Below are 14,782 nucleotides of genomic sequence, written 5' to 3' on the forward strand. Positions count from 1 at the left end.
AAGGTGGGTGCATGAAATGAAAAAGAAAAAAAGAATGAATAAAAGTGGGTAAAAAATTGGAGATGTTTTTAAAATGAAATTCTGGCATTAAATTATGATTTTCCAAAACTAGTTTTGGCCTCATTAAAACAAATTGTTGTGACGTCACGCATAAAAAAAGCTTCTAATTAGTGACAGAAAGCCTATATAAACAGAAAAAATAATGTATGATCAATAGAAATTGTTTGGCTCCCATCTGGCCTTTAAAGCTCAGGTACAGGCATGAATTTTAAATATATCTGGTTAATTAAAAAATAAAATCCCAAAAATTATAAAACATAGGGGAAACTATAGGTTGATAATTATTGGAATGTATGATCAATAGAAATGTTTTGCCCGCACCTGGCCTTTAATAAGGATTTTTTTTTAGTTGAGTTTATTGTTTCAATACAATATAATACAGAACATAAATTAATAGATATAATTGTTTGTGGAGGACGGAAGCCAAGGCTTTAAATTTAGTCCCCCAAATAAATATATATATATATATATATTATATATATTATATATATAATTAAATTTCAGTATATCACCGGGCGGTTTAGAATTAATGTTCTTTGCCTACTGTGTTTATATATATATATCATATATAAATCATTGATTAGGGCAACGCGTCAGAGATAATTTCAATTCTCATAGAAATACACAATTATTTTCCATAAGTATTGTAGGCCTACTCATCTCACTTTGTGTATTACATACTTAACTGTTCACACTAATAAAGTGGCATACCTATTTTAAAACAATCATTCGCCTATTGTATAATTGGCTTAAGTTAGGATACATGAGAAAAATCACAATAAACATAATATTTTACTTGTTTATTCTCTTCCAGCATTATCTAAACATTTATTACTTGGTAGAATATGGCCAATAATACATTGAAACATCCAATAGTACACTAGGCTATAAACAATATTGTAGCTGCATTGTAAACATGCAATGCATTTAACATTATTAGTGGTATGTTCCCTTAAAGTAATTAATAAAAGTGTTTTACAATATGAACAAAACTGCTTTGAAATTGACACGATATTGATATTATATAAAGTATTTTATCATTATTGTTATCTTTAAAAGTATTTTATCATTATCGTTATCGACACACTAGTAGCAACTAAATATCTTGTATGCCGATAGTCATATTTACGTTGCATTATACCAATTGTATTTAAAAGGATACTATAAATAAACAAAGAAAACAAAAAATAATTGTACAAAATTCAATTCAGTACTATCGCATTAATTCCTAAACAAATCAATCTCAACAAATTGAGATTTATATATTGCTTGCAGAAATGTTGAATAACTGTACAAAAATATGTTCTCTGTGGTAATTTTCTTAAGAAATACCATTATAGAGACCTACTACTAAATGGCTTACATTAAAGTTCTGTATGTTCAGGGTGTAATGGCTCGTTTTCATTAATACTAATTTGTGTTTTACATAAGGCTGGAGTGGTAAATTCAAACTGATAGACACAGCGTTCTGGTTCAGTCGCTGATAAAACTGCATTCTCTTTACCACACGTCATCTTCACCTGTAAGAAAATTTATAAACAATACAATCTCAATAGAGTTATGAAAACCAGAAACAAGACAAGGCAGGTTAAAGTTTTGGTACTAGTTAACTTTAACTCTATTTGCCCCGCACAAACAAATCGATCAGCGTGTGCACAAGTATTAAATAACCTTAGTCGAGACGTCAAGATCTTATTTCTGAAAAATCATGAAAAATAAAGATTTATAATATCAGACTTTGAAAGACCATCGTGCAATTTAATTGAAGTTATTCACTTTAATTGAGAAAAATAACAAAAATATGATTTCACTTATAAAAGGACAAAATAAACAGTCACATTTTACAAAAAACTGATATTTTCAGGTAAATAATTTTTTTTCCCGATCCAATTTTTTGTCAAAGTGAATAACTATTATGTGGCAATAAAATGGTCAAAGCAAAGTTAAATATAACAAGTATATGCTAACGTAACTTAGCTGAACTACGCTGTTATGCTAATGAGTAGAATGTTGAAGTCATCCATTAAAGTTAACATTTACATGCTCGTGCTAAAGCTCCCTACAATCGGCTATATAACTTATTCAATATAATGAAATTTAAACTGATCATAATTACAGAGAATTTATTTATGTTCAATGACAACTAACCTTTTATTAAAATTATAATTAATAAAACAGTTTGTTAAAAATAGTGTGTAAAACAGCCCAGTTTCTTTTAACATCAATATACAGCTGCTATATGATATTGACACCTTTCAACAGTTTTTAAGATATAAATATTTTTGTGTAAAACAGCCCAGTTTCTTTTCATATCAAATATACAGCTGTTATGATATTGACACTATACAAATAAACAACATACTTTTACCAGTTTTAGATACCTGCAATCATGTTTGGTATTTATAAAATCAACAGACATTAGGCTGTACCAGTAGGGAAACGTAATACAAAATCAACAGAAATCTGTTTTCATTAGATTATAGGCGAGAATTTAAAGAATATTAGATCATTCTTAATTTAAACAGCAGTACAGCTTGAAATGGTAAAATATCGGCAAGGTGTTTCTGTGTAGGTATCTATATATAAATTTATGTAAATCGCGCGTTACTTTTTACTTGATGGTATATAAAGTTGGTTCATACTTTCGGTACAGATTTTAACCACACGATGTAATCCTGTTTACTAATTAATTGAGTTAGATAATTAGTTATTGACAATTAAAACAAATTTAGGTTCAACGATTTGCCCCGATCGTAGTATACACTGTCTAATTGAAAAATACTCGCACACAATAATACAAGGATGCTTCGCATTTACAGTACCTATCTCCTGCTATGATAGACCAAGTACAGCATTATACTGTTAAAAAAATACTATTTTGATAGATTCCAATATAACTATTTGGTTATTAAACACAAGTAGCTGTAGGTAAATTTATGGCCCTTGACAGTGACAGTTTTCAACAAAGTATAGACGATAAATGATATATATTAAATGTTCTAATGTTAAAAATATTTCATCATGGTGGAGTCAGGTGGAAATTCATAGAAATTCATAATTTGTACAATATATTATTATCAGATCTATAATAAAATGCTTTCCTGCAAATAAACTGGTACTACTGGTAAAAGGTAATTTCTTGGCCATTCAAAACATTCCTTAGAATAATATCAGGCCATATCATTATCATTATTAATAGTTGAAACAAGTGGCGCTGTTTATCAGCGACGCGGGACGTTCAATTTGCTCTTCTAACATCTTTATTTTATCATTTTTATTGTAGTTTGTATTACTAGAGGGTGAGCTCTCTTCTCTCGCTCCCCCTCTAGGAAGTGTAGACGATGGTTCTCAGAATGATACTGTTCTCCTTGTACGTTTTCTGTCGGTTACCATTATTTAAAATGCTTGACATTCATAGAACTAAACTACTCTGTTTCACAGTGTCTTAGATGATTAATTACCTTTTAAAGTATAGTGTTTATTGTTTGTTAGGGCCCTTAAAGGGCGGAGGTGGGGAGGCGGAGTTCATTTGAGGGAGGTGCTTATTCCAGGGATAAGTTAAATTTTTTAGTTTTAATAATATGGTAAAATTTATAATCAAATGAAATCCTCTAATAGATATGAAAAGTGGTAAAAAAGAATAACAAATGCTTGATAAATTCTACTACAAATACTATAGTTGTGTTATTATAAATGTGGATTATTAATCAAAGTGATGTTTTATTGGAGAGGCGTTTATTCAAATAAATACCATCCTAATAATTAATACATTATTTATTAACATATTTTGAAACTAACTTCCGTGACGGCCCAAGAAAGAAGACATTACGGCTTACAACATGGGCAGACATCTCGGTCCTAATTGTATAAAGAGGGTGGCATGAAACTACAGACCCATTGTCTTTGTTGTAACTTTTGGGTCAAAGGTCAGTAAAAGTATTTCTGGTAATTTTTTTCGCTAAAAGTTGTGTTAGACCGAATATAAATATGTATATTCTGAACAATTTGACACCAAAAGAACACTTAAATTATTTAATATTATAAATAAACCAAAAATAAATTTACACTATCTAGTATACATATTTTTGTCAAAAATAATTTATTTTTTTTATTTTTTTTTAAACAAAACTAGCATCATAATTACAGATTTTTAATACAAGTTGGGAAGAAATGGATAGTATTTTATGGGCTTTCATTTGATACCAAACAGTTCTTCCAAACACTTGAATTATTTAATATTATATAAATAAACATTACATAAATAGAAGCTGTCCGTCTTCTACTCGATCTATCTCCCACTACACATCTCTCTCCTCATCACTTTTCCAGTGCTAAGACTCTCCCCTTCCATGAACGATACCTCTTTCAGCTTGCATGTCTATCTTTCAAAGCTCTACATCACTCTGCTCCACTTACTATCTGTCAGCTTTTAACTAAAGTAACTTCCAACGGCCGTATGAACACTAGGCAAATTACTACAGGAGATCTTCTTATCCCTTGTCCTTACCTTGAAATCTTTAAACTTTCTTTTAGTTTCAATGCTCCTTCTTTCTTTAATTCTCTACCTTTAAGCATTCGTAACTCTTACAATTTCTCCTCCTTTAAATCTCTTTTGAAAAAACACCTGTTTCTCTCTCTCTGATTTTATTTCTTTTTATCCTTCTTTCATTGTTGGCATACTGTATTTTTGTATATATATATATATATATTTTTTATATCTTTGTTAATTTTGTGTTTTTATAGTTTATTTGTATTTACTGTTTGTTTTGTTTGAGGGTCCCTAATGATCAGCTGATGCTGGATGGACCACCCTCATAAAATATTGTTGAAATAAAAATAAATAAAAATAAAATTACGCTACCAAATATTCATTTTTTGTATAAAAGTAATCAAAATATGCACATTTTATAATAATAATAATAATAATAAATACTTTATTTTAACACGGAAAAGCTTGTGTCACCATAAAGGTGTTCTTCTACAAGGCCGTGATCAACTAACAGTAGTACATTACACATTTAAAAATAACAAATTTTAAAAATAACAAATTTTAAAAATAACAAATTTTAAAAATAACAAATTAGAGAACAAAAATATATGAACAGAAACCTTAATTACATTTGTGATAAGAGTACAAAATTAATAATAAATCACACCAATAATTTTTTGAAAGTATTTAAATTTGTGGCATTTTGCATTGGTTTTTTTAGAGTATTCCATAAACTAACACCATGATATGAAAAACTTTTTTTTTTATATTCTGTTTTGGGTTTATTCAATTTTAATACATCCTTTGATCTTGTATTGTATGTGTCTAGTTTGGGTGTAAATAGTTCGTTTAGATATGGTGGTGCTTGATTATGGAATATTTTATATAACATTTTGGCTTCATTATTATGTAGTTGAGTATTAAGATTTATCCAGTTTAAGTTTGGCAGGGCTTGTGTACTTGAGTCGTATTTCCTTGTTTTTGTAATAATTTTGGCTGCTCTGTTTTGTAGCATTTGTTGTTTATTAGTATTTTTTTTATTTGATCTGCCCCACACAATATTACAATAGTTAAACTGTTTTCCATACAATTAGCTTCATACTTAAACATTTTCAATACAAGTTGGGTAGCAATGGGTAGCATATTGTGTATGCCTTCATTTGATACCATGCAGTTTGTCCATTGGCATTTTAAAGAATAATTTAACCTGAAAATGTTTTTTTTTGTCATTTTTGGTTCAAAGGTAAGTAAAAGCTTTTCCAGTCATTTTTTCATTAAAATTTGTGTTAAACCGAATATAAATATGTATATTCTTAACAATTTGACACAAAAAGGAAATCTATACGACAAGTGGTTGTCGAGATACTGTATAAGAACCACACATTTTTAACCTTTGACCCTGGTTTTGGGCATGTTCGCCCCAGATAGCGAATTTGGCACACATTACATGTTGTTCGTTGGGGTCAAATTATCCTATAACAGTTGAGATATTCTCTCCTAAATTAAATGCATACAAATCTGACCCAGGTCCTAGACTATTATGAGAAACATCAAATAATATAAGGTTGTTTATAAGTGATGAACAAATAGCAATGATCATTAAATAAAAAATTTTACTTTAACTTTAAAATTAATTAAGTAGTTACTCATATTGCATTGAAATAAGATTGCATTATTAAGGACAATACACTTGTACCTTGTTTTCAATAATAGCATAGATAATGAAACATTCCAATAACCTTTCCAAGTTACTTTTATTTGTGGATGATTATGATTATAAATTATATCGTATTATTTCTTTTATCGACGATGCAGTATTTCTTCAGTAGGATTTGGATGGTCTAGTGCATTGGTTTAATTCTTAGGGTATGAAACTATTTCATTTATTTTATCAAATTAATAATCAGAACTTGGAAAAAGTGCAAGACCATAAGGATCTGGGAATATTCTTGATTCCAAACTTTTATTTTCCAAGCATATTGACCACATTGTTAGTAAGAGTAATAGAATGGTTGACTTTATTTGGAGGCACTGAAAATTAGCTACCCCAAACTCCTTGTGAATTTGTTTAAAACGCTTGTTAGACCTAATTTAGAATAATCCTCTGTTATTTTTAATTCAATTTCTGATATTCATGCGACAATTAGGATTCAACATGTTCAAAGTAAGTTTGTTATGTTTCTAACACTGTAAATAATCTATCAGCTATCAACTGAACCTAATCCTCTAAATATCCTCAGCTATGAACTGAACCTAACCCTCTAAATAATCTAAACTATGAACTGAACCTAACACTCTAAATAATCTAAACTACGAACTAAACCTAACCCTCTAAATATTCTCAGCTATCAACTGAACCTAACCCTCTAAATAATCTCAACTATGAACTGAACCTTACCCTCTAAATAACCTCAACTATGAACTGAACCTTACCCTCTAAATAATCTCAACTATGAACTGAACCTAACCCTCTAAATATTCTCAACTATGAACTGAACCTAACCCTCTAAATATCCTCAGCTATGAACTGAACCTAACCCTCTAAATAATCTCAACTACGAACTGAACCTAACCCTCTAAATAATCTCAACTACGAACTGAACCTAACCCTCTAGATAATCTGTACTATGAACTGAACCTAACCCTCTAAATAATCTCAAGTATCAACTGAATCACTCCTTTTCATAATTTAACCTCAGCTATACTGTAACTGAACCTAACCCTCTAAATAATCTCAACTATCAACTGAACCAAATCCTCTAAATAACCTCAACTACAAACTGAACCTAACCCTCTAAATAATCTAAACTATGAACTGAACCTAACCCTCTAAATATTCTCAACTATCAACTGAACCTAACCCTCTAAATATCCTCAGCTATCAACTGAACCTACAGTAACCCTCTAAATAATCTCAACTATGAACTGAACCTAATAACCCTCTAAATATCCTCAGCTATCAACTGAACCTAACCCTCTAAATAATCTCAACTATGAACTGAACCTAACCCTCTAAATATTCTCAACTATGAACTGAACCTAACCCTCTAAATATCCTCAGCTATCAACTGAACCTAACCCTCTAAATAATCTCAACTATGAACTGAACCTTACCCTCTAAATAACCTCAACTACGAACTGAACCTAACCCTCTAAATATTCTCAACTATGAACTGAACCTAACCCTCTAAATATCCTCAGCTATGAACTGAACCTAACCCTCTAAATAATCTCAACTACGAACTGAACCTAACCCTCTAAATAATCTGTACTATCAAAGATAGTGTAGTAGGAAGATGTTACACTTCCTATTCGTTCAATGCAAATAAAAGCGAGACAACATGGAGCTAAATTTAAAGGGCGCCTCGCACGTCGAGTAGGGATACGGAAAGTTATTGTATAGGAAATAGGCTATTATAACAGTAGAATAATATGATTGTAAAATTAAGATTTAATACGAATTAACATATAAAATGTAATGTTATCTTTATAGAAAGTGCAAATGAATCATATTTATATGTTTTGGAATACAAATTTGTGTTTCAATTACCTGGAATTGTTTAGGTACCTGGAATTTATCTACCCGTATTTTATTTCTTTTATTTTAATGTTTTTATTTGCAAATCAATTGAACTTTTTAAAATTATTTACATTTAATTGTTTATCATTGGACATAGATAGAAAATTTAATACCTAGCTTTAGAAACACTTCTTCATCAGAGTGAATAAATATATTAGGAGCCTAGTAGTGGTAAATAGGCCTACAATGTGTATGCCTATATAATAATCCATTACGTATGGTTTATTTCTAAGGGTAATAAAAGAGAATAGGTAGTATGGCATGTAATCAATAATCAATCAATCAATCAATATTTATTATAATCAATAATATTATACAAATAGTCGATCTGCATAAACTGAATACGGTACCAGTAGGCTTGAACATTATAGGAATTTAGGACTACGAGTATGTTTTTTTACTGAAAAAAAAAACAATTATTGTTAATTATCTATTAATTTTAATAACTTAATAATACTGTAACTAATTATTATATTATGCTTGTAACACTCCGAACTTTCGTGCATTCATCGTAATTGTATATGCCCTGATTATGTAACGCCTAACATTATTGATAATATTAATTATAAGCCAATGAGTTCATTATTGGTAAGGTTATATCAAGGAAAAAATATCCGCGGGGAGGCCTACTTTACCCCCCTTTCATTATACTATATATATATATATATATATATGTATATACTATACTAACACTCTAAATAATCTAAACTACGAACTAAACCTAACCCTCTAAATATTCTCAGCTATCAACTGAACCTAACCCTCTAAATAATCTCAACTATGAACTGAACCTTACCCTCTAAATAACCTCAACTATGAACTGAACCTTACCCTCTAAATAATCTCAACTATGAACTGAACCTAACCCTCTAAATATTCTCAACTATGAACTGAACCTAACCCTCTAAATATCCTCAGCTATGAACTGAACCTAACCCTCTAAATAATCTCAACTACGAACTGAACCTAACCCTCTAAATAATCTCAACTACGAACTGAACCTAACCCTCTAGATAATCTGTACTATGAACTGAACCTAACCCTCTAAATAATCTCAAGTATCAACTGAATCACTCCTTTTCATAATTTAACCTCAGCTATACTGTAACTGAACCTAACCCTCTAAATAATCTCAACTATCAACTGAACCAAATCCTCTAAATAACCTCAACTACAAACTGAACCTAACCCTCTAAATAATCTAAACTATGAACTGAACTTAACCCTCTAAATATTCTCAACTATCAACTGAACCTAACCCTCTAAATATCCTCAGCTATCAACTGAACCTACAGTAACCCTCTAAATAATCTCAACTATGAACTGAACCTAATAACCCTCTAAATATCCTCAGCTATCAACTGAACCTAACCCTCTAAATAATCTCAACTATAAACTGAACCTAACCCTCTAAATATTCTCAACTATGAACTGAACCTAACCCTCTAAATATCCTCAGCTATCAACTGAACCTAACCCTCTAAATAATCTCAACTATGAACTGAACCTTACCCTCTAAATAACCTCAACTACGAACTGAACCTAACCCTCTAAATATTCTCAACTATGAACTGAACCTAACCCTCTAAATATCCTCAGCTATGAACTGAACCTAACCCTCTAAATAATCTCAACTACGAACTGAACCTAACCCTCTAAATAATCTGTACTATCAAAGATAGTGTAGTAGGAAGATGTTACACTTCCTATTCGTTCAATGCAAATAAAAGCGAGACAACATGGAGCTAAATTTAAAGGGCGCCTCGCACGTCGAGTAGGGATACGGAAAGTTATTGTATAGGAAATAGGCTATTATAACAGTAGAATAATATGATTGTAAAATTAAGATTTAATACGAATTAACATATAAAATGTAATGTTATCTTTATAGAAAGTGCAAATGAATCATATTTATATGTTTTGGAATACAAATTTGTGTTTCAATTACCTGGAATTGTTTAGGTACCTGGAATTTATCTACCCGTATTTTATTTCTTTTATTTTAATGTTTTTATTTGCAAATCAATTGAACTTTTTAAAATTATTTACATTTAATTGTTTATCATTGGACATAGATAGAAAATTTAATACCTAGCTTTAGAAACACTTCTTCATCAGAGTGAATAAATATATTAGGAGCCTAGTAGTGGTAAATAGGCCTACAATGTGTATGCCTATATAATAATCCATTACGTATGGTTTATTTCTAAGGGTAATAAAAGAGAATAGGTAGTATGGCATGTAATCAATAATCAATCAATCAATCAATATTTATTATAATCAATAATATTATACAAATAGTCGATCTGCATAAACTGAATACGGTACCAGTAGGCTTGAACATTATAGGAATTTAGGACTACGAGTATGTTTTTTTACTGAAAAAAAAAACAATTATTGTTAATTATCTATTAATTTTAATAACTTAATAATACTGTAACTAATTATTATATTATGCTTGTAACACTCCGAACTTTCGTGCATTCATCGTAATTGTATATGCCCTGATTATGTAACGCCTAACATTATTGATAATATTAATTATAAGCCAATGAGTTCATTATTGGTAAGGTTATATCAAGGAAAAAATATCCGCGGGGAGGCCTACTTTACCCCCCTTTCATTATACTATCCTTACAAAAAATGTTCTATCTATAGAAGTTTTAGAATTCTATGTTAATCTATAGAAACAGATAATTTCTATAGAAACGAATTTACAGATTCTACCCCTAGAGTTTTATAGAAATTGCAGAAGAATTGCTATAATTTATTCATAAATCATATATTGTTTGTCAACAACAATACTGTACACTTTAAAATTAGCATTATGACTTCAGACTTAACTGGGGTTTACCAAGATAGGTAAGAGTTTTTATGGGTACGGGTTGGTTTGGGTACGGGTTGGTTTGGGTACGAGATGACCACCATCCATTCATGAATGCGTCTACAGGCGCGCGTAAGCCTCCTCCTGATCCTAGCTCAGTGTTTACAGTCATGTCATGACAAAACTCACTCCAAATAAATGTATTAACAATTAAAAAGATCCAAAAACAGTATGAAAACATCATATTAATTTTTAACTTTGTATAATAAAGACAAAAAAGAAGTTTTTGTTTGTTTTTTGTGGCTTATTTTTACAATTTATTGCCGAAAACACCATTTTCATTGGGCTTTGCCATTGCGCTCCTCATGTTTCAGATTCGTCTATCCCTACTCATCGTGAGAGGCGCCCTATCTCGAGCGGTTCTCTAATTTTTGAGCGAAGTGTAACATCTTCCTACTACACTATCTTTGGTACTATGAACTGAACCTAACCCTCTAAATAATCTCAACTACGAACTGAACCTAACCCTCTAAATAATCTGTACTATGAACTGAACCTAACCCTCTAAATAATCTCAAGTATCAACTGAATCACTCCTTTTCATAATTTAACCTCAGCTATAACTGAACCTAACCCTCTAAATAATCTCAACTATCAACTGAACCAAATCCTCTAAATAACCTCAACTACAAACTGAACCTAACCCTCTAAATAATCTAAGCTATGAACTGAACCAAACCCTCTAAATACCCTCAGCTATGAACTGAACCTAACCCTCAAATAATCCCAACTATCAACTAAACCTAACCCTCTAAATATCCTTAGCTATGAACTGAACCTAACCCTCTAAATATCCTCAGCTATGAACTGAACCCAACCCTCAAAATAATCTCAACTACGAACTGAACCTAACCCTCTAAATAATCTGTACTATGAACTGAACCTAACCCTCTAAATAATCTCAAGTATCAACTGAATCACTCCTTTTCATAATTTAACCTCAGCTATAACTGAACCTAACCCTCTAAATAATCTCAACTATCAACTGAACCAAATCCTCTAAATAACCTCAACTACAAACTGAACCTAACCCTCTAAATAATCTCAACTATGAACTCAACCTAACCCTCTAAATAATCTCAACTACAAACTGAACCTAACCTTCTAAATAATCTCAACTATGAACTAAACCTAACCCTCTAAATAATCTCAACTATCAACTGAACCTAACCATCTAAATAATCTCAATTATGAACTGAACTTAACTCTCTCAATAATCTCAACTATGAACTGAACCTAACCCCGTAAATATTCTCAACTATCAACTGAACCTAACCCTCTAAATAATCTAAACTATGAACTGAACCAAACCCTCTAAATAACCTCAGTTATGAACTGAACCTAACCCTCAAATAATCCCAACTATTAACTCAATCTAACCCTCTAAATAATCTCAACTACGAACTGAACCTAACACTCTAAATAATCTCAACTATGAACTGAACCTAACCCTCTAAATAATCTCAACTATGAACTGAACCTAATCTCAACTATCAACCCTCTAAATAATCTCTACTATGAACTGAACCTAACCCTCTAAATAATCTTAACTATGAACTGAACCTAACCCTCTAAATAATCTCAACTACAAACTGAACCTAACCTTCTAAATAATCTCAACTATGAACTAAACCTAACCCTCTAAATAATCTCAACTATCAACTGAACCTAACCATCTAAATAATCTCAATTATGAACTGAACTTAACCCTCTAAATAATCTCAACTATGAACTGAACCGAACTCTCTTAATAATCTCAACTATTAACTGAACCTAACCCCGTAAATATTCTCAACTATGAACTCAACCTAACCCTCTAAATAATGTCAACTACAAACTGAACCTAACCCTCTAAATAATCTCAACTATGAACTCAACCTAACCCCCTAAATAATCTCAACTATGAACTCAAACTAACCCTCTAAATAATCTCAACTACAAACTGAACTTAACCCTCTAAATAATCCCAACTATGAACTGAACCTAACCCTCTAAATAATCTCAACTATCAACTGAACCTAACCCTCCAAATAATGTCAATTATGAACTGAACTTAACCCTCTAAATAATCTCAACTTTGAACTGAACCTAACTCTCTCAATAAACTCAACTATGAACTGAACCTAACCCTGTAAATATTCTCAACTATGAACTGAACCAAACCCTCTAAATAACCTCAGCTATGAACTGAACCTAACCCTCTAAATAATGTCAATTATGAACTGAACTTAAAGATGTATTGTCCCTTGAAACACAAAAAATGAAGATCAAAATATTCTAAATTTAAATTGGCCATATGAGAGTAATATTAAAGTTATTCACTTTAAGTCGAAAATTTGAGGCAAAAACAACAAGTTTACGTAATTACAGGTAAATTAATTTGATTACATTTCGTTTTGAAAATCGTCACAAGTGAAAGTAAACAAAGATTTCAAACCACAAGTATGCATTATGAATGATGCTAATTAGGATTGTTTACAACTCGTCGCGGTTGAGAAGCTGTTTTCACACAGATCGCGAGGAAGTTTTATGATTATACATACAGAGTAGCCAAACAAGCGCGTTGCATTATGAGATATGTTTTGATCCAAAACTTTTACTGGAAGTCAAAGTTATTTTTTAAACAAAAAAACATCCGTATTTCGGTTAAATTATTTTTTTTTCAAATAATTTTTGGTGAAAGTAAATATTATATTATGATACTTCAAAATGACCCACTTTTTTTCCAAATATAAAAAAAAAAATTTGGGGAATTAGTCAAAGGGACAAAACATCTTTAACCCTCAAAATAATCTCAACTATGAACTGAACCTAACTCTGTAAATAATCTCAACTATGAACTGAACCTGATCCTGTAAATATTCTCAACTATGAACTGAACCAACCCCTCTAAAGAACCTCAGCTATGAACTGAACCTAACCCTCTAAATAATCTCAACTATTAACTCAACCTAACCCTCTAAATAATCTAAACTACGAACTAAACCTATATAAACTGAACCTAATCTCAACTATCAACTAACACTCTAAATAATCTCTACTATGAACTGAACCTAACCCTCTAAATAATCTCAACTATGAACTGAACCTAACCCTCTAAATAATCTCAACTATCAACTGAACCAAATCCTCTAAGTAACCTCAGCTATGAACTGAACCTAACCCTCTAAATAATCTCAACTACAAACTGAACCTAACCCTCTAAATAATCTCAACTATGAACTGAGCCTAACCCTCTAAATAATCTCAACTATCAACTGAACCTAAACCTCTAAATAATCTCAATTATCAACTAAACCAAACCCTCTAAATAACCTCGGCTATGAACTGAACCTAACCCTCTAAATAATCTCAACTACGAACTGAACCTAACCATCTAAATTATCTCAACTATGAACTGAACCAAACCCTCTAAATAACCTCAGCTATGAACTGAACCTAACCCTCTAAATAATCTCAACTATGAACTGAACCAAACCCTCTAAATAACCTCAGCTATGAACTGAACCTAACCCTCTAAATAACCTCAGCTATGAACTGAACCTAACCCTCTAAATAATCTCAACTATGAACTGAACCTAATCTCAACTATCAACCCTCTAAATAATCTCAACTATGAACTGAACCTAATCTCAACTATCAACCCTCTAAATAATCTCAACTATGAACTGAACCGAACCCTCTAAATAATCTCAACTATCAACTGAACCTAACCCTCTAAATAATCTCAACTATGAACTCAACCTAACCCTCTAAATAATCTCAACTA

The 14,782-nt window shown here is 31.0% G+C and overlaps 1 protein-coding gene across 1 annotated transcript in view; it reads right to left on the reverse strand.

The window, feature by feature from the left end:
- Positions 1 to 845: 845 nt before the first annotated feature.
- The window catches only part of LOC140052322 (glucosidase 2 subunit beta-like), an 82,642-nt gene continuing 68,705 nt past the window's right edge, over positions 846 to 14,782 (reverse strand). The window contains exon 12 of the mRNA XM_072097830.1: positions 846 to 1,580. Coding sequence (XP_071953931.1) covers positions 1,425 to 1,580 — 156 coding nt within the window. The 3' untranslated portion in view covers positions 846 to 1,424. The remainder of the gene's footprint in view (positions 1,581 to 14,782) is intronic.

Source organism: Antedon mediterranea, chromosome 6 (assembly GCF_964355755.1).
Source record: "Antedon mediterranea chromosome 6, ecAntMedi1.1, whole genome shotgun sequence".
Classification (NCBI taxonomy): Eukaryota; Metazoa; Echinodermata; class Crinoidea; order Comatulida; family Antedonidae; genus Antedon; species Antedon mediterranea.